The 20,002-nt window shown below is 56.5% G+C and overlaps 1 protein-coding gene across 4 annotated transcripts; it reads left to right on the top strand.

Annotated features, from left to right (window-relative positions):
• Window positions 1–2,859: 2,859 nt before the first annotated feature.
• On the top strand, window positions 2,860–19,555 carry PICK1 (protein interacting with PRKCA 1). Of its 4 annotated transcripts, none has more exons than XM_022596796.3 (13): window positions 2,860–3,175; window positions 3,334–3,431; window positions 4,541–4,652; window positions 8,088–8,216; window positions 10,057–10,123; window positions 11,342–11,431; window positions 13,809–13,862; window positions 14,588–14,650; window positions 15,619–15,752; window positions 16,145–16,237; window positions 17,062–17,112; window positions 18,110–18,254; window positions 18,724–18,915. In XM_022596796.3, the coding sequence occupies exons 2-13, from the start codon at window positions 3,391–3,393 to the stop codon at window positions 18,798–18,800; spliced, it is 1,056 nt and encodes a 351-aa protein (XP_022452504.1). In that variant the 5' UTR covers window positions 2,860–3,175; window positions 3,334–3,390; the 3' UTR covers window positions 18,801–18,915. The 4 variants fall into 4 exon arrangements, with proteins under 4 accessions (XP_022452504.1, XP_022452502.1, XP_022452503.1 ...); XM_022596794.2 differs by having other exon boundaries at window positions 2,864–3,078; window positions 18,719–19,555; XM_022596795.2 differs by having other exon boundaries at window positions 2,864–3,025; window positions 18,719–19,555.
• Window positions 19,556–20,002: the final 447 nt, after the last annotated feature.

The following is a 20,002-nucleotide window of genomic DNA, read 5'->3' on the forward strand; positions in this document are numbered from 1 at the left end:
CAGCACTGAGGGGTGGGCACGTCAGGCACAGCTCAGCACCCATTGTCCACAGACTCCAAAGACTCCCCAGCCAGCCCTGAGATAGGTGGGGCAGTGATAGCGACAGGAATGGTGGGGGGTGGGGACTCCGGTGCCCCAGGAAGTTTTTCTCCCAATGGCCACTGGGTGGCAGCACTTCCCCAGGAATATGGGATTGTGGGGGGGGGCAAGCTTTTCCTGATTGAATCTGAGGCTCAGAACCCAAAGGTTAGAATCTTGGAGGAGACCTAGGCCCAGAGAGGACTTGCCTGGGGTCACACAGCTTTCAGTGGCCGGGCCAGGCCAGGGATCACCCTCCTGCCTGGATGGACTCTGGAGCAGCAGGAGGGGGAGGGGTAGTTCTCCCTGTGCTCTGGCCAGGACTTGGTAGCCTGATCATGCCTGTCACTGGCCCCACTGTCTGTCTCCCCTGCCACACTGTGATTCTCTGAGGACAGGGGACTGTGCCTTGTACCCACTGTCGCCTGCACCAGCTATGTCCTCTGCCTGGGTCACCCTGCCCCTCTTCTTGACCCGGGTCCCACCAGCACCTCCTTCAAGACTCAGCTAAGATGTCAGTTCCTCCAGGAACCCTTCCCTGGCCTTTGTCCTGGGCAGAAGCCCCTCCTATGGGCCCACAAAACATCCTGGGCTCCTCCTAGGTGGTGAGGCCCCCAGGGCAGGGATCGTTGGTGTAGCTGAACAGGCCCACCCTGAGGATGCACAGACACTGTACATTCTGAGCCTGTGACACAGTGGTCCTCAAACTGCAGGAGACATTGAAGCCACCTATGGAGCTTTGTGAAAATGCAGCCTCCAAGATTCCCCCTTTCCCCGGAGACTCTGATCCAATAGGTCTGAGACAGAGCCCAGGAGCCTACATGTGAGCTACTTCCCAGGCGAATCTGAGGCAGGGGCCCGAGCATCCTAAGGTCCTCGAAGTGTGCCATCAGCCCTGCCCTCTGAAGTAGTTGGGCAAAATGATTATAATGAGGAATGACAATAAAAACCTTTGATGTCATTAAAAAGTCTACAAATAACAAATGCTGGAGAAGGTGTGGAGTAAAGGGAACTCTCCTGCACTCTTGGTGGGAATGTAAGTTGGTGCAGCCACTATGGAGAACAGTATGGAGGTTCCTCAGAAAACTAAAAATAGAATTACCATATGATCCAGCAATCCCACTCCTGGGCATATATCCAGACAAAACTATAATCCAAAAAGATACATGTACCCCTATGTTCATAGCAGTACTACTTCTGCCTTCGAGAGGTGGATTAGAGCTGGGCCTGGGAGATGGGGAGAACAAGGAAGAAAAGAGGAGGCTGGGCATCTTGCCCTCACCTGGGGAGAGGGACTGGAGTGGGCTGGGTGGGGGGTGGTCAGGAGGCTTGAGGGACATCTGTGTTATGTGAATTGTTTACAAAGCACTCATACCTGTTTCTCCTTTTTATCTTGATCTTTGGGAGAGTCATTTTCCCCAGTCTACAGATATCTGAAGCTCAGAGTCAGGTAGTGACTTGCCCAAGATCCCCTAGCTACAAGATGGCAGCATCTGGGCTTGATCTAGGGCTACTGTGAGGTGGAAGAACCCCAGTCCATGTTAAATTATCTGGGTTTGGAGACTGCTGATTTTTTAGAGTCGAAATTCTGGCCTGCAAACAGGGCTTGGAGGTCCCAGCCCTAGCTCTGCCGCTGACCACGTGGGAGACAAGGGGAAGTGCCTCTCTGAGCCTCAGTTTCCTTACCTGCACAATGTGGCTGACAATACTTGTTCTCCTCTCACAGGGCCGAGGTGAACTTTGAAATCCTGTGAAAGTGATCTGAACAGCGGAGCAGTGGGTACATGGGAAAGTCGTCGCTGTTGTGGCGTTCTGCACAACTGCTGAAACTCAGACAGTTCCCTAAGGAGGGGGTGGGGTGCAGCTCCCATCAGGCCATGGGATATGTGGATAATCATCCTTCTGCATTTCTCCTTCCTCTGCTGCCCCTGGGAGGAAGCTGGACAGGCCTGGGCCCATGCTGCCTGGATGAGGCAGATGCCAGCGCTGGGTCTCTGGGAGTACCAACCCGCCCCGGGGAACTTACTTTACACCATACCAGTGGCAGCAGAGGTTGCTGGAGAGATGAGATTTGGACCCTTCGGCTGGGAAGCACTGATGGCTTTCCCTGAGCCTCAAGTACATAGGGGCTGTTACTCTCAAGGGGACCCCAGGGGAGCTGCTCAAGACTAAGGAAGGAGCGGGGGTGTGAGGAGTCTTTCACTACATATCACGGAAAGCCTCAGCCTCAGTGCTCTTAGTTTGCATTTGGAGAAAGGAGGCTCGTAAAGGAAAGGGAAGGGAATCCAATCTGTCAATAGCAGAGCCACTGACCACAGGTGTTAAGACGGGCACTGAACTAGGTGGCAGGAGTCTCAGGGTTGAGATCTGGATCTTATATTAACTGTGAGTGGCTCTAGACTCTCTTCCCCTCTCTGGCGCTTAGTTTCCTCGCCTGCAAAACTCCTATTAGGCTGGCATCTCGAAGTATCCTTCCAGCTCGGACACTGTCATTCTAGTAGAGGAGTGACGGCACCCTAGGACGGGGTGCTGAAAATGTGAAAGGGAAAGTGTCGGGGTTTGTAGTCCACTGAACTTCTCTGGAGGTCTCCCCGCCTAAGGATGCTTCCGTTGCCACGGCAACCAGCCAGGCAGCTTGGTCCCCCGGCGTCCCGCTGAGGAAGCTGGGAAGAACCCTGACCTTACCAAGATGGCGGCGGCCACAGGGCAAGGGGCGGGGTTGAGCGCCGTCGGCCTGTCCGGACGTTTCCTCTCTTTCCGCTTTTTCATGCTAAAGGGGACCTTCCGTCAATACTTGTTCTCCTTCCTTGTTCTGGGAACCCCGGGAGGCAGGGAGGGAAGGGTTGCCTGTAGGGACCCAGGCAAATACCCAGTGCGGGAAGACGGGACTTCCGCGGCCCCCCGGAAGTGACGCGACAGTCGCGGCCGCCGACAGGTGGAACGGCAGGTGGGTTCAGGTGCCAGCCTGGCCCGGACCCGGCTGTGGTACTGACGCTTCCGGTGAGCGACAGAGGCGAGCTCCCAAGGGCCTGGAGACCCGTGGGGCGGGCTCTGGAATCTGAGGCCCCGCCCTGGCCTGGAGTCCCCCCTGTACCTAGTAAGAATCACCTACCCACCCCCCACCCCGGGGACTACCCCCATCGTCCGGAGGGGAGTGGGAGGGCCCGGCTCTCCCAGATCGCCGGGGTTGGGGTTGGGGTTGGCATTTAGGCACTGGTTCCCTAAGCTCTAAGCTCTTTTCTTTCCCGGATCCAGTTCCCCATTCCCCTGCCGAGCTGGGCAGTTAGCCAGCCCACTGAAACTCTCGGAACCATGTTTGCAGACTTGGATTATGACATCGAGGAGGATAAACTGTGAGTATGTTGTTACCCCACGTCCCACTAGTGCAGGAGCCCCAGGTCTCTCAGGTGCCTGGACTTACCAGTTCCACAGACCCTTGCTTCTCAGCAGATTAGGTCTCGTACTGTAGCAGAAATGAATCCTGCCCTTCTAGGAGCTCACCATCTGTAGGGGGCTGTGGACACATTGATGGATAAATACAGTTCAGGGCCATAAGGGTGCTAATGGAGAGTGACCTGGCTACGAGGAGAACCGAGCAGGCCAAGCAGTGCCTTTTCTGGGGTGTTCAGGGAAGGCTTCATAGAGGAGGTGACAGTTGAGCCACATTTTGAAGGATGAACAGGAATATCATAAACATACTTTCCTCCCCAGCGTAGATGATCAGTGGGGCAGATTTTCAAAAATTAAGTTAGTTTCCTTAATAGAATATATACTCCCGCAGAGCAAGGAGTGGGTCCAATGCCTTTCTGTGTCTTCAGCATCAATAAGTTGTTAGCAAATGTTTATCAAGTGAATAAGAGAATAAATGAGAATATTTACCACAAAACATAAATAAGTGCTAATGTATAGTGAAAACTGAGAGGTAATTGAGTACAGCAATTGACAGATGGGTGATGGATAGCTTAACAGGAGAAGGCTTCCTGGAGGAGGTGGCTGTTATGTTCCATATGTGCCTGAGAAGGTGACAAGGATAGAGTCTGACTCAAATCTTAGAGAGAGAATGAAGGAAAGGGAAGGGGGACCTATTTTTACGGAGTGCCTGCTCTGGGCTGGGGTGGTGTTAAGTGCCTTCCATGTACTTTCTTCCAAGAACTTTGATAAAGTGGCCATTTTTTATCCATACCATTTTATGGATGAGGAAACTGAGATGCAGAGTGGGTGACTTACTTACCCAAGTCCCACAGCTGATAAATGGCTGAATTGGGATTTGATCCCCTATCAGCATGGCTCTAAGAGCTCTGTGACGTTCCAGCACAAAATGCTGTCTTTTTGGCCAAGTGAGAAAGAGAAAAGGCTGTGCAGCACTTGGAGGCTCTTGGGAGTTTTAGAAGGCCTGTCTGTCCCCGTCCCCTCCAGTCATCCTTTCTCCAGGGGACTCAGCTGCACGTGCTTCTCTCTCCAGCGGAATCCCTACTGTACCTGGGAAGGTGACCTTGCAGAAGGATGCTCAGAACCTGATTGGGATCAGCATTGGAGGAGGAGCCCAGTACTGTCCCTGCCTGTATATTGTCCAGGTATTGAGTGCTTTGGAGGTGGAAGGGAGGTGCTGGAGGGGGCGAGCCACCTCCCTACTTGGGCGTGACAAAGGTTCATTTCTCCCCTCTGCACAGCTGACTCCTCATTCTCTTCAGAGGGGCTTCCCTGAACACCCACTGTCAGTAGGTCCGCCCTTGTTTTCCTCTATCATTTCAGTCTGTTCTTTTCCTTCTCAGCACTTATCACCATCTGTACTCATGGATTTGCTCATTAGTTCTGTATCTAACTTCTTTTCCAGACTCTTTGCACTATGAGGTCAGGATCCCAGTTTGCTTTTTCACTGCAGTCAGCACCTTGTACAATGCCTGGCAAATAGCGGACCTTCAATAAAAATGTCATCAGTGAATCAATAAAGTCATCAGCCTTTGGTACTAACACAAGTGAAGCATAATGGAAAGACTAAGACTATGAAATAATAATGGCCTGAGTCCAAGTGCAAGCTTCCCTGCTTATTAACTAGTTACTTAAGCCCTCTGGGCCTCAGTTTCCTCACCTGGAAAATGGGGATATAAAATATATAGATCTGGGCATCTTTGGGTTGTTGTGAAGATTAAACAAAATGACATCACACAATGTCCGGCCCTTAAGCAGCACTCCCTCGATAGCAGTTGCGATTATTTTTATGACAGTTCACTTTCCCAGATGATCTGCCAGCGATACTGAACAATTCTGTGGTCCTTATAAGAAGGGCTGCCCTGGTGATATTCTGTCAGCTGTGACGCAGGAATGGGGACAGGCCTCGTTTATTATGTGGCTGGTCAGAGTCAGTGATCTTTCTGTAGCCTTGGAAGGAAGCTTGCCCCCCTCAGACATAAACTTGACCTGGATTCCAGCTATGTTTTAACCTTCTCAGCTATGTAGCCATTGGTGGCAGATGGGAAACTGCAGTTTCTCTGAGGATCTTGCGAAAGAGTCACTTCTAAGGCCTAGAAGATGGAGATTCCCTGGATCTGGTCTTGCCTGCTTAGGGTGTGGCCTTTACAAGCGCTTTGGCCTCCTCTGGCCCAGGAGGTGTTAGGGAGGCCTCCCCCAGACCTGGCCTCCTTGCCATCTCCCCCTCACCACCTGTGGGGGGCCAGGTTTGTTCTTAATATGAACTGTGATTATAAAATAATAGAATTGATTTTTCTCAAAAGTCAATTTTATTTTTAATCAAAGGCTATCTGACTTGCTTTGAACAAGTCAAGAGTACTAAAAGGCTAGTGTCAAATAAGCAATCCCCTCTGCTCGACGCCTTCTCACCGCCCTTCCCCCACCCCAATTCCAGAAGCAACACCGCTTCCCACCCTTTTAGCTGTTGATTCAGGTATGAGGTCCCATTTTCCTCAGTAAGATGCTTAGCCTGTTAGTTTTTGTTCTATTGCTTATAAACATCTGTCAGCTTCTCTCAGTCTAGGAGCTAAAAATTTAGCTTTCTTCCAAAACCTATCTATCTATCTTCCCAACATAGATATCGTGTCAATTTTGGTTAAATCAGTATCAGTACAACAGATATTATGTTCGGGAAATATTTTCTGAGGGCCTGGCCAGGCTCTTTCGTAGCCACTAGAGATAAGAAAGCAAGAAAACAGAGACCCCGCCCTCAGAGAGCTCGGAGCATAGTAACTGCTGTTTTTTTGTCTTTCTTTTTAAATGGCATCGTGTTTGCATATGACCTCTGCACATCCTCCCGTATAGTTTATTATTATTTTTAAAATTTATTTATTTACTTATTTATTTTTGGCTCTGTTTGGTCTTCGCTGCTACACACGGGCTTTCTCTAGTTGCGGCGAGCGGGGGCTACTCTTCCTTGTGGTGCATGGGCCTCTCATTGCGGTGGTTTCTCTTGTTGCGGAGCACGGGCTCAGGCACGCCAGCTTCAGTAGTTGTGGCACATGGGCTCAGTAGTTGTGGCACACGGGCTTAGTTGCTCTGCAGCATGTGGGATCTTCCCGGACCAGGGCTCGAACCCGTGTGCCCTGCATTGGCAGGGGGATTCTTAACCGCTGCGCCACGAGGGAAGCCCTCGTGTGGTTTTATAGGTGAGCAGACCCAGGCTCCTGGCCCAGGTCCCTAGCCGGCTAAGTGGTAGAGGCCAAGTTAGAAAGCAGACCTGACAGGCTCCAAAGCATCCATGTGCTCTCCTGCTGTACCAGATGGCACTGCCTGAAGACTCTAGAAATGCTGGTCCCTGCCCGCGCCCCCCCGCCTTAATCCCTGCGGCTGCTTCGGGGGGCCCAGAGGCTTCATTGCAGATTGTCTGCCAAAACCCGCAACGGTCTGGGAAATGTCCGCTGCTGAAGCTCCAGCAGGATGTGGGCAGGGAGGCCAGTGGCCGGCGCTGAGGTGGTGGCGTTCCGTGTCCTCCGTGTTCCCTAGAGAAGGGGTCATGGAGGGTTGTGTCGGTGGGGAGGGAGCCTGGAGTTGAGTCTGTCCCCCTACTTTCTGCCTTGCCTTCCACCCACCTATGGATGTTTCCAGAGGTCTGTTTCCTGGCCTGCCGGCAGTTTCCAGCAAAGACTAGCTCTCTTTCATCAACCCCCTCTGCAGGCCCTTGGATCCCCGCTGTTCCATCTTCCAGAAATGGCTGTATATCTTTTATTGTTGTGATCTCCTTTACCATTCTTTTTCAAATAATTATGATGTTTTTATTGTGATTCTGGAAGGTAGCAGAAAGAAACGTTTGTCTTAATTATTTCATTTTTTTCTTATAATATTAACGTATATGAAACATCATGAAATATTCTTTCTACGTGCTTTGCATAGAAAACTTGGAAACTAAAGATAAGGTATAGGGGAGACAGCTAATAATTTTGGCGTCTCTCCTGGCGGTTTTTGCCTGATGTGACTTTTGTATTCTTGGGTCCGTCTCCGCATACACTTGTGTAGCCTGCTCGCCCCTCGCCCCGAGCGTCCCCCATACATCTGTCCTTTAACAGACACATTCAGCTGCACTCAGCCAGTGAGTGCAGACCCTGTGTTAGGGGTCATCTTGGGAGAAGGGGCTCACGTGTGGCGGGGCCCTTGCTCCTTGGAGACAGAGATGAAGTGCAGGGACTGATAAGTGGTGCCTTGGGGCTCTGAGTCAGCTCAGTGCAGTGTTGTTGGAAAAAAATCTCAAGAAATGGCTTGGGAGGAGCAAACACTCCTGTGGTCGTGTAAGGTTTTGTGTATTTGATACCAGAAGAGGGAAGTCTCATCGGTCGCATTTACCTCCAGTTCCCCCTTCCCCTCCCCCAAGAATGTGGGTCACTCGTTTCTGGCTGTTAGGGTGCTGTCTCCCCTTGCCCTTCTCCAGCACCACTTAAGGGATAGAGGGCAGAGACCAGGACGGAGCCGGGTGCCGGTTGGGGTGGAGGGAATGACTGTCCCCCACCAGGTTTCTTCCCAGCTTTCCTTTTCTCCCCGACCCGCCCCCCCTTATGCACCCACAGGTGTTTGACAACACCCCAGCCGCGCTGGACGGCACTGTGGCAGCTGGCGATGAGATCACCGGGGTCAATGGCAGGTCAATCAAAGGAAAAACTAAGGTGGAGGTGGCCAAGATGATTCAGGAGGTGAAGGTAAGGGCTGCTGCGGGAGCTCCAGCCTGCCAGAGGGCCTGGAAGGGGGGACTGGCCCTTTCACAGCTCCCTCCTCGGTGCATCAGGGTCTGGGTCACATCCCGGCTCCGTGTTCATTCAGTAGATACTATTTATGATCCAGGACTTGTGCTGGGCCTTGGTGAGAGAGTGGGCACCAGGACTGAAAGGTCCCCGTCCTCGAGCTCCAAGGGGAGCTGTCAGACGGAACCACTCCTCAGGGCGGGCCAGTGCGTCCCCAGTCAGGGCTGGAGCCGAAGCTGGAAGTCTGAGGTGAAGCTACCTGGGTCAGTAGACATCCAGTAAATGTCCACTGGGCCATGCTGGGCCCAGGAAGTTGTAAGAGGGAAAGAGGGACCCCTCCCTACAACCCCCGTCCCTGTAGGAACTTTCAGTCCCCTGGGCCCTGGGGCAGCTCCTGGTCCAGCGGATGGTCTCCTGTTCTGCACTCTGCCTGTTCCCGGCTTCCCCCTCCCTGCCCCCGCTGCTCCAGGCCAAGGCCTCTCCCTGCAGGGCCCCTCCCTCCCTGAATGGCAGGGAGCATTCTGGCCAGTCCCGGAAGCATGCAGCCCTTTTGCCATTTCCTAGAGATTTTTGCTGCTAGTAGCTCTTGGGAAACCAAAACAGTGAAGGGGGTGCAAAGCCGCAGGATGACTTAAAAGTCTGAGAGTCAAGCGTCCCAGCTGTGTGTTGAGCTTGGCCGAGAGTTTGAGCTCCCTCACCCCATCCATCCAAACCTCTCCTCACCTCCCATCCGTCCTCCGTGTCCTCTGTACCGTGTTTCATTCTGGCACAGAAGTGGGGTGCATGTGCCCCCTCTGGATCCCCTCCCTCATCCCCCCATCCCTACTCAGCAGAACCCTCCTCGTCCTCCCAGGCCTGTGTCGCGCCAGCCCCTCACGTTGCCCACGAGAACAGGAGCTTTCGGTGTGTGAGCACAGCCTTGCCATTGCGCAGGGACTCCCCAGCTCCCACGTCTGGGTGCCACGCAGAGATACGGCCCCTACTTTACTGGTGCCCAGAGTGGGGGGGAGGATTTGCTCGTGGTCGCACAGCTGGACCAGAGCCCAGGTCTGACTGCCGCCGCAGCGCTCCTTCCTTTCCCCACAGCTGCTCTCCACGCACTGTGCTGCAGCCCGAGAGCCTTTTGCATCTACCCCTGATCCACTGCTGGGGGTCACTTAGGAGGCAATCTTGAAATCCTGTTTTGCATTTGAATGGATTCTGTCCCAAGTTCAGAGGTCTTAGGATTTCGAGAACGAGAGAGAGTGACCTGGGTGGCCTCACGTGGTCAGGGGAGGCTTCTCAGGAGGAGCGCCACCTCTCTTCCAGTCACTAGACTGCAATTCATGTAATTTCCCTGAATTGCATCGGCCTCCCTTGCTGGCCTCAGGCCCTTGGGGGCTGGGGCTGACCCTGCACCTGCTTCCTCCATCCCAGCACCAGGCACAGAGAATGTACTGGGACAGTTTGTGGAGCGAATGGAGGGAGGATGGGGATGGTTTAGAGCGCGGGAGAAGATCCTCTGTGTGTCAGGAAGAATGATGTCGCAGAGCTTTGGAGTGTGGCCGTGGCATGGGGGTGGCAGGGGCACAGGACATCAGAGATCGCCAGGCTGCGAGCTCAGTGTCAACAGGGACCTTGTCTGCCCCTGTCCCTGCTGATTCTCCAGGGCTTGGCGGGTGGTGAGAGAAGGAGGGACCTTTTTCCAGGGCTCAGGATTTTTTCATGACCACAAACTCCAGTGAAAACGGGCCTCTCCCGGGAAGGGGCTTGGGGTCCGGGGGACTCCGTCACCACTCTGCTCGTCCTGCTTTTCCAGGGGGAGGTGACTCTCCACTACAACAAGCTTCAGGCGGACCCCAAGCAGGGCATGTCCCTGGACATCGGTAAGCCGAGCTGCGGCGGTGGCGTCCAGGGCCCATAAGGCCCCGTTCTGCCTCCTTACGGCCATGCGTCAGTACTCACATGGATGTGGTCTCTGACTCTTCTGACCAAGCCGACCCAAAGGGCCTGGGAGGACCCAGGGGTGCTCCCCCTGCAGCTGGTCCCAGGAACCTGTCCCTGGTTTCTCCCTGCCCTGTGTTTTACCCACCTTCCCCCAGCCACCTCCTCTAGGACCTTGCTGCCCTAGGGTTGTCCTTTGTAGGGCAGCCCTCCAGCTCACCAGGCCCAGTCCCTCACCCTTCTGAAAGGGAGGGCAGCCCAGCCCTGGCCTGGTACCTCATGCCCACCTGCATACCCCTCCTCAGCCCTGGCCCCTTCTACGCACCTGCTCCCAGAAAGGCTCAGGGTCTGAACTGGACCTCAGCTTTGGGGCAGAAGCCAGCCCTTCTGCCCATAGCATGCCCTGGGACATGTCGCCTCCTGCTAGGGGGTCTGGGCCTTGGTTCTGTGGAAGCTGCAAGGCTCAAGAGCTGGACAGAAGCTTCAGGGTCCTCTGGGCCAGACACTTCATTCCAGATCAAGGCCCGAGATCCAGAGAGACGCTGTGTCCCCTGGGTGAAGGCACACCCAGATCTCTTGGCTCTGGGATCCAGCACCCTTTTCCTACACCCTTGGGCCACAGCCTCCTCCTGGTTTTTAAGGAAAGAGGCTAAGGGCCGATCAGGTCTGTCCTGGAGGTTCTTCCTCTAAAACCCTCTGGTCGCATCCTAGTCCCCTTCCAGGGACCGAGTATGTGACCACGTGTGCAGCAACCGAGTCTGGAGCCTGATGCCAGTTGTCACTGATGGTGCCTCTGCTCCCGGAAGCGGAGGAGAGACGGAGGAGAGGTTCTCCGCGGTCGGCCTGTCAGCTGGTATCAAGCCTGGGCAGCTCTGGGCTCTCAGTGGTAGCCAGTAGCCACTTTGAGTGCCAGGCCCTTGGTTAAGCGCTTTACATATTTACCCTTCCAGGCTCCCAGCGCCTCCCTCAGGTAGAGAGTGAACAGGGCGGGGGCCCAGAATCCCTCACTGGGACCCTCCCTACTTCACAGTCACCCACGCGCCAAACCCCGGTTCAGCCCCTTCTGCCCCTAGTGTCGCTCCCAGTGAGTCGCGATGGGGCGGGGATGGCCTGGGGGCCCAGACTCTACCTCACTGAGTCCCTTTCTCACCTGGTCCCAGTGTTGAAGAAGGTGAAGCATCGGCTGGTTGAGAACATGAGTTCGGGGACCGCAGATGCTCTGGGCCTGAGCCGGGCCATCCTGTGCAATGGTGAGTCCCCTCCTTCCACCCCCTGACCCTCGGTCCCGGGGGACTCAGGCCCAGGCCTCAGGGGCAGGGGCACCATGGCTGGCCACCAGGCTGCATCCTTGGAGGCCTCTCCCGCTCCCAGAGCATTCACAGTAGTCAGCGTAGGCATCTTACAGCCAGTGTCTTCCATTCCCCAGCAAGGGTTCACAGGCCCAGGTCACAGATGAGACAAATTCATGGTGGGGAGGTGCCTCCCTCCAGCTCCCCAAGCTGGTGCCTTCGCCACTGCCCCCAGCTGCTCTCACGCAGCCAAGGCCTCCCCCCCACCGCCTCACGCCAGCCCAGTTCCACCCTGTGCCCTCTTGTCACCCCAGCATGCACTGCGCTGCTCCCACACTGCCGGCTCTGCCCCGCCTCTCTCCAGGAGGTGGCGCTGCTGCCCGCATCCCAGGGCTGGAGGTGGCTGCCCGCCTAGGGCTGGGGGAAAACCGCGTACACGCACATTCGCGCCCACGCATGTGCGCGCGCGCACACACACACACACACACACACACACACGCTCTCTCCCCAGGGGGCCGGTAAAGCACTCGGTCCTGCTCCTGCTGTCACCAGCCTGAGTTTATAAATAGCAGCAGCTCTGCTGTGTACGTGTGGGGACAGATATAAATACTTACGTACATTGTAGGCTCAGCTGGGCACACTGGGCTTTATTGGCTGGGATGCAGGGGAGGGGGGTCTGAGCTTGTTCCAAATGGGGTACAAAAGTGGCGGCTGCTATTTCCAGCTTCTTGGTGTCTATAAATCCCTGTTACTGTAGTTACCATGCGTTGGGATGAAATTAGAACTGGTTGTTGTGTTTTTCCCCCCAGACCTTGCAATTTCCCCGGCCTTAAATAGGGTTTCTAAAATTGAAGCTGTCATGATGTCCCATGACCCAGCTAAAAACAACAGCATGGCGCTTACGTGGCTCCTTCCCTGTCAGGCTGGCCAGGGGCCAAGGCTCTGGGGAGCCAGGGCCTGGAGGCCAGCCCAGTGGCCGAAGCCTCCTGAAGACCTCCGAGGCGCTCCCTTCCAGCCCCCAGAGCCCGGGCCTTCCTCCCTGACAGCCCAACACACAGCCGCCTTCTCTGCCCAGAGAAAGGCCCAGGCCCGGCTTCTGCTACTCCCCTTCTCTCCTGCCACTCTGAAAACCCTGGCCCAGGTCAGCACAGGAGCCTGGGGGGCAGAGGGCACCCCAGCCTGCACAGCCCTCACTGTGTGCCTTTAGGCAAGTTGCTTTACCTCTCTGTCCCTCGATTTTCTCTATAAGATGAGCAAAGTAGTCTCTGCCTCCAAGGCTCATGTGGAAGAAGGACTGAGCTGCGGGGAGGGCACTCAGTAAGGCCAGGCCCCGTCTAGGAGGTGCCGGGCAAGGAAGCCACCGACATGGGCCCTGCCCTGCATTTGCTGCTGGTGCCCCCAGTGGGGAGTTGGGGGTGGACCTCAGCCCTGTCGGAGTGGAGGACGGTGCCACTCGCTGCTGGTGGGAGTCCCACCCACCCCGATCTGGAATGCGGCCTCCTCCCTGGCAATCCAGTTGCTCTCGTTTTGAGCCCTTGAGGTGAGGCAACTGCCCCTGCCCCTCAGCTTACAGCCCTTACTGTCCCTGCCCGTCGTGGCCTGGCCACTGTCGCTGCTGGACTATAAGCCTTGAGGGCACAACTCAGATTTCATTCACCACGGTCATTCCTGGGCCTAACGGGGTCCGGCACACAGCGGGTGCTCAGTAAACTACCTGTGAAGCCAGCGAAGATGATCACCAGGGCCCGCTCCCGTGCAAGCTCCTCCTCGAAGCCCTCGCTGAGTTTCTCTCCCCTCCCCGATTGCTCTCGCCTCTGAGCCGGCCGGTGGTGGGGGGGCTGCCTTGGAGCCTACCTTAGAGTTGTTGTCGAGGCGGCCCGTCTCTGCTGCTTGTCTCTGACTGCCTTGCTCCTCGGCCATCAGCAGGGAGTTGTTACGAGTCCCAGGGCCTTGACTGCCAGCCATGGGCCTGCCTCCTGCCGGCCGTGGGGAGCCACCCGCGGGCTTGGCCTTGGGAACGGCCCAACTGGTTTTCACTCCTGATTTCCGAAAGTACCGGCATCCTCTTCACCTTTCTGCCCCTTCGCTGTGTCCCAGCCTGCTGGGGTGGCGCTTATCTCAGGAGCATCCTGAGGGCTGCCCTGCCTACCTCCACTTGTCTGGGTATGCCAGGCTCTCTGCAAAACACCAGTGAGCCCAGCTGACCCTGAGGTGCCAAGTCCCCCTCCCTGGGACCACGTCCTGTGCTGCTCCTCTGGGGGCGACCTTGCCCCTCCCAAGCCTGGCTCAGGTGACCTGTGGGTCTCTCCCCTGACCCTGTGGCTCTCTGATCCCACAGATGGGCTTGTCAAGAGGCTTGAGGAGCTGGAGCGGACCGCCGAGCTGTATAAAGGTGGGCAGGCGCACCCTCTGGCTGGCAGCCCCATGGTGGGTGGGGTACCCCAGTCTGGAAAGTGCCTGGCACTGGCTCTGCCCTGGGGTGGAGCTCTGGAGCCCTGTTCTAAAGATGATGGCAGTGGGGGCAGAGTGCGAGCCTATGCAATTCTAGGACCATGGCCATTAAATATTCTTAAGGAAAAAAAATCTTAAAACATACTTCTTTTTTTTTTAATAAATTTATTTTTGGCTGTGTTGGGTCTTCGTTGCTGCTCGCAGGCTTTCTCTAGTTGCAGCGAGCGGGGGCTTGTCACCGTGGCTTCTCTTGTTGCGGAGCACAGGCTCTAGGCTTGCGGGCTTCAGTAGTTGTAGCACGCGGGCTCGGTAGTTGTGGCTCGCGGGCTCTAGAGCACAGGCTCAGTAGTTGTGGCGCACGGGCTCAGTTGCTCCGTGGCATGTGGGATCTTCCCGGACCAGGGCTTGAACCCGTGTCCCCTGCATTGGCAGGCGGATTCTTAACCACTGCACCACCAGGGAAGCCCAAGACATACTTTTTCTGATTGTAAAAGTAATACATGCCCATAAAAATCAAATAATGGCACATGTAAACCTAGCGAGAAGAGTCTGAAACCCAGGAACAGTGAGGGCCTCGGGGTGGGGTGGGCGTTTGGAGGCCGTGTCCTCGGCCAGTGTGGTCCCCACCGTGTGCCCCCAGCCCCCTCGGTTGGGTCTCTCCCACAGGGATGACAGAACACACCAAGAACCTCCTACGGGCCTTTTATGAGCTGTCGCAGACGCACCGGGGTAAGGATGCCCCAAACCTGCTGCGTGACCCTGGAAAAACCCTTGTTACCCTCGGGGCTCAGCACCTCCCCTACACCCATACAGTGAGGGTGCGGCCAAGCTCCTCCCTAGGGCCTTTCTCATGCCCATGCTCAGGCAGACACCGCAGCATCTGACCTCGGGCCTGGTTTGGGCTGGGCACTGTCTAGATGCTGGGGTGTAGCAATAATGGGGCCAGCGGGGAGCATGTAGACCAGCTAGTCTTTTTTTTTTTTTGGCTGCACCGCACGGCTTGTGGGATCTTAGTTCCCCGGCCAGGGATTGAACCTGGGCCCCCTGCAGTGGAAGCGCAGAGTCCCAGCCACTGGACCACTAGGGAAGTCCCCTAGACCAGCTTGTCTTCTGTGGGGCACAGTTACTCCTCCGGGCCCTGTCCCGTCTATCTGTACTGCCGCTTACAATGTACGAGGCCCTTCCTTATTCGTGATCTTGTTTCCTACAAGTTTGTTATTAGTTGGGCAGGGCAGCTACAGTTAACCCCGTTTTGCAGTTGGGAAAACAAAGCCCAGATAGAAAAAGTGGTCATGCAGCTCCTTAGGGGCAGAGTTGACCTAAGGCCCAGATTCCCAGACTAGTATTCTGCCCCCACACAACTTCACCTCCTTCAACCTTGACCCAGCCTTCTCCATGGTCTGGTCGCTGTGGGGAATGAGGGCCAGCTCCCTTGGATGTAGACCCAGCTTCCTCAAGGTGTAGACTCAGGTGTCTACACCGGAGTCTACATTCCTTGGGGATGTAGGTCCAACTCTCTTAGGGGTATAGATTCACCTTTCTTGAGGTGTAGACCCATCTCCCTTGGAACGTAGACCTCGGGCAGACCTTGGCCTCCAGCCTGCCACACCCCCCGCCTTGCTTCTCCCCAACAAATCCCTGGCTTCTCCGTTAAGGGGTCAAGTAGGGGCAGCCTTCAGGACAAACTTGTCACGCAGCCTTTGGGGACGTGTTCTCTGTGATTGGGGTGCGGGAGCCCCAGCCAGCTGCGAGCGAGGCTTTCGTGAAGTTCGCCGACGCCCACCGCAGCATTGAGAAGTTTGGCATCCGGCTGCTGAAGACCATCAAGCCGGTAGGTCCCGTGGAGCGTGTGTGTGTCAGCATGTGATGGGGGAGGGGGCGGTGTGGCGAGCGGAAGGGGTCCCGTTCTGGACTCGGAGCACCGGGGGGCCGGCTCTGGCTTGGTGTCCTACACAGCTGACCACACGTGAGGCACTCCTCCTCCGCGGCCTCAGCATCGACCTCCAGGCTCTTTTCTGCCCTGGCTCCACCGGAGTTACAGCTTGCCCGTGACCTGGTCTGTCTTCTCGTCCTTGAAACGGACAAGGCTGTCCAGGAGCCTTTGGCCCTGACACCTGAGTCCACTAGAAGCATTGACACATCAGTGCCATTCCTTGCCACCCTGGCCAGCCTGACCCCTCTGCCCATGGGGGCTTAAGCGTCCGCCCCATCCTCCCCTTCCAGATGCTGACGGACCTGAACACGTACCTCAACAAAGCCATCCCAGACACTCGCCTCACCATCAAGAAGTACCTGGACGTGAAGTTTGAGTACCTGGTAAGTGGTCTCCAGCCTCTGCGGGGGTGTGGGCCTGGCCTGCTGGGGTCAGAGCCCACCTGGAGATTTGCCCCTCCTCGGTCGGCTACACGGTGGCCAGCAGGGCAGGGCCAGAGCCTCGGTCACATCTGATTGAGGAGGTGGGACCAGGGGCCTAGGAGGTGCTGGGGAATCAGGCAGCAGCCTAGGCCCTGCTTCAGCTGTTCAGAGGAGACCCTGGGAGCTTGGGGTGGGTAGAGCCCTCACTCTGGAGCACTCTGACCCCATGGGAATCCTTTTGGTCACTTTTAACAATGGATTAGACTAGGTCAGTGGTTATAAAGTGGGTACCAAGGGATGTTAATGAGTTTTATGTTCAAATAATAATTCTGTGGTGAAAGGAGGTGAGGAAAAATACTCCATCAAAGAGGCCAAGGTCCTTTGCTTGAGGACTTGTCAGAGCCTTTGGTAGACCCATACGTACCATGGGTCTTCAGGGGCCTTCCCAAGCTCTTTGGACCATGGAGCCTTTTTTCCCAGAGCATCTCTTGGGACTTGAGTGTGGTAAATGCTGGGCTGTCTCTCAGGCCCTTTCCACCCTCCTAGGTGAGTGCCCTGGCTGTCCTGAGCCTCCTGAGCAAAGGCCAGTCTGACTGAGGGGCCAGCCTCTGCCTGACATGTCTCGGCTCATCCCAGCTGAGGGTGCACAGGGCCCATGAGGCCTGGCACACCGGCTCCTCTGGGTGGCCGAGGGGTACAGCGTGGCATGGGAGGAACTGGGGACATCAGGGTGGGCACCCAGGTGGTGCAGCCCCTCTGACAACCTGGCCTCACCTGTCCCACAGTCGTACTGCTTGAAGGTGAAGGAGATGGATGACGAGGAATACAGCTGCATTGTGAGTGCCACGGGGGGAGGGGGCATGGCTGTGGTATTGGAAAGGCTCGGGGTGCACAAATCTTCCCCTGCCTACCTCACAGAGCCCCAAGAATGGGCTGGGTCTGCCAGGGATAGCAGGTGGGCCAGGCCAACCCAGGAGAGGCCTGGGGGTTTTGCCAGCCTCTTGTTTCTGGAGATTTGGGGTGGTTCCCCCACCCCTGGCCCCTCCGGGCCTCGGAGTGCTGGCCAGCTTGCTGTGGGACACTCCCAGTGCCTGCTCCCAGACCAGCTGTCCCCCAGACTTTGTGGGGCTCTTGCAGGGAAAAACTGACTTTCCTCACTCCTGAGAGGTGGTGTTTTACTTCTTTTTAATTTTTTTTTATAGATTTTTAAAAATTAAAAATTTTTTTTTTTATGTATTAATTTTTGGCCGTGTTGGGTCTTTGTTGTTACGCGTGAGCTTTCTCTAGTTGCAGCGAGCGGGGCTACTCTTCATTGCTTCTCATGACAGTGGTTTCTCTTGTTGCAGAGCACGGGCTCTAGGCGCATGGGCTTCAGTAGTTGTGGCGTGTGGGCTCAGTAGTTGTGGCTCGTGGGCTCTAGAGCGCAGGCTCAGTAGTTGTGGCCCACGGGCTTAGTTGCTCCACGGCATGTGGGATCCTCCTGGACCAGGGCTCAAACCTGTGTCCCTTGCATTGGCCGGCGGATTCTTAACCACTGTGCCTTCAGGGAAGCCCGTTTTTAATATTTTTGGTATCAGGGTCCATCTAGGACTAAATATTCATTTATTTAATATGGCAAGGGTTTGGGTTTTAGGTTGTTTTTTTCCACAAAGCTCTCACTAAGCGCTTCTAGCAGTCCTGGTGCCTCAGAAATGGTAGCTTTGAAGAGTGCCGTGCTGTGCAGGGGTGTGAACCTGTGGGTCGGCTCTGCAGCCTCCCTGCCCCCAGCCCCCTCTGCCCCAGAGCAGGCTCCCCACCCCGCCCAGGGTCCCTGACGTGCTTCCGCTGCCCCAGGCTCTAGGGGAGCCCCTGTACCGCGTGAGCACAGGCAACTACGAGTACCGCCTGATCCTGCGCTGTCGCCAGGAGGCCCGCGCTCGCTTCTCCCAGATGCGCAAGGACGTGCTGGAGAAGATGGAGCTGCTGGACCAGAAGCACGGTGAGGACTGTGGGCTGTGGGCAGGCGCCCGGCCCGTGGGCCACACCCTGCCTCGGGCAACCCCTACACCATCCTCTCCCCATTTCACAGCTGGGAAAACTGTGGCCCAGAGAGGTACAGTACTTACCTGAGCTCCCAGGGCCAGCGCATGGCAGAGCTCTGAGTCAGACCCAAGATGGGAGCTTCCTGGAGCCTGGCCTGGGTGGGACTGGCCGTGCCCTGTGGGCTCCTTGGGGTGTAGTCCACCATCCCACCACCCTGGCAGGCCTCCTCCACTGCCTGACTGGGAGCTGGGAGGCGGCCTGGGTTCTGTGCAGGGCTGGGCAGCCCTGGCCTTGCCCCCTCCCGGGGCACGAGGGGTCAGTGAGGTGCATGATGGGATGCCCAGGAGGGCAGGGAGGGTCTTCTCCACGCGCAGGCAGCCCCGGCCCACTGGCGCCCGTCTGCCCGCCCTCCTGCCCCAGTCCAGGACATCGTGTTCCAGCTGCAACGCTTCGTGTCCACCATGTCCAAGTACTACAACGACTGCTACTCAGTGCTGCGTGACGCCGACGTCTTCCCCATCGAGGTGGACCTGGCCCACACCACGCTGGCCTACGGCTTCAGCCAGGATGAGTTCACTGACGGCGAGGACGAGGGGGAGGAAGATGAGGAGGACACGGCAGCCGGGGAGCCGTCCAGGGATGCGCGAGGGGCTGCTGGGCCCCTGGACAAGGACGGAAGCTGGTGTGACTCCTGAGTGCCCCCTTGGGGTGCGGATCTGGGGGTAGGGCGAGTGGGAGGACGGCAGCATGGGAGTGGGGGCAGGGCTGCCGCACAACAGGGTGGCGCATGAAGGCCTGCTGGCTTGGGGCGCCTGCCTCCCTGCTCCTCTGTCCCAGCACAGCGAACCCTGGCGCCCGCCCAGGAAAGGCACCGGGCGTGGCCTGGGACCTGGACACTGGCCCCTCCACCTTCCCTCCCCACCTCCCCAGCCAGCTGGAGAGCTTGGTCTCTGGACCTGCCTTAGGAAGGAGAAAGAGGGCAGAAAGGAAGAGGGGCTGGAGGTGGCGGGGAGTCCAGGAGCCGTTCCTTGTGGGCACCTCCACTGGTCCCCCGGAGACCTGCCGGGAGGGGGCGCGGGTGGACCGCCGAGCTTGGGACCAGGGTTTCACGCGCACCCTCACCTTGACCTAGGCTGGCCCCACCCCAGTCCACACTCACCTCGGCGGCCTTGATTTGTTTTATTCCCTTGCTCAGCCACTTCCCTGGGGAGGGGCTGGGCGCTGGGCCTGTACTGAATAAACACAAACCCAGATGGAGCCGGGCTCTTTGCAGTGGCCTCAGACGCTCTCTCCCCTCGACGTCCCCCCCCTTCTGCCCCCTGATCACCAAGGCAGGGCAACAAGGTTTACTGACATTCCCTTTATAGCACTGACTCCTCACAGCAGTTCTGTGGATTAGCACTACTGTCCCCATTTACAGATGGGAAACTGAGGCTCAGAAGAGGCTTGCCCAGGGCCACATGGTGTACAGGGACAGAGTGGGATCTGGACTCGGATCCATCAAATTCAGAAGACTCCACTTTTCTCCCTGCCTCCCAGGCTTTCTGCTCTGTGGAGCCTCTTACGTCCTCCCTTGTCTTTGATCCTTCAGTGCTTCTGGCCATGAACTCAACCTTTATCTGGGGAAAGGCAGGGCAGATACTGGGTCAGGAGGACCCGAGGCCCCAAACTGGGGAGAGCGTTAAGGGTGCCCCGGCCATTCCA

Source organism: Delphinapterus leucas, chromosome 11 (genome assembly GCF_059928025.1).
Source record: "Delphinapterus leucas isolate spDelLeu-1000000601 "Yukka" chromosome 11, BTC_Dleu_Yukka2, whole genome shotgun sequence".
Taxonomy (NCBI): domain Eukaryota; kingdom Metazoa; phylum Chordata; class Mammalia; order Artiodactyla; family Monodontidae; genus Delphinapterus; species Delphinapterus leucas.

Bases quoted from the DNA above. Each gene is read 5' to 3' on its own strand.
- PICK1 (XM_022596794.2), top strand. From the start codon at position 3,391: ATGTTTGCAGACTTGGATTATGACATCGAGGAGGATAAACT. The intron at 11,432-13,808 runs GTGAGTCCCCTC...CTGATCCCACAG, and splicing joins CCGGGCCATCCTGTGCAATG to ATGGGCTTGTCAAGAGGCTT. The intron at 14,651-15,618 runs GTAAGGATGCCC...CTTGTCACGCAG, and splicing joins GCTGTCGCAGACGCACCGGG to CCTTTGGGGACGTGTTCTCT.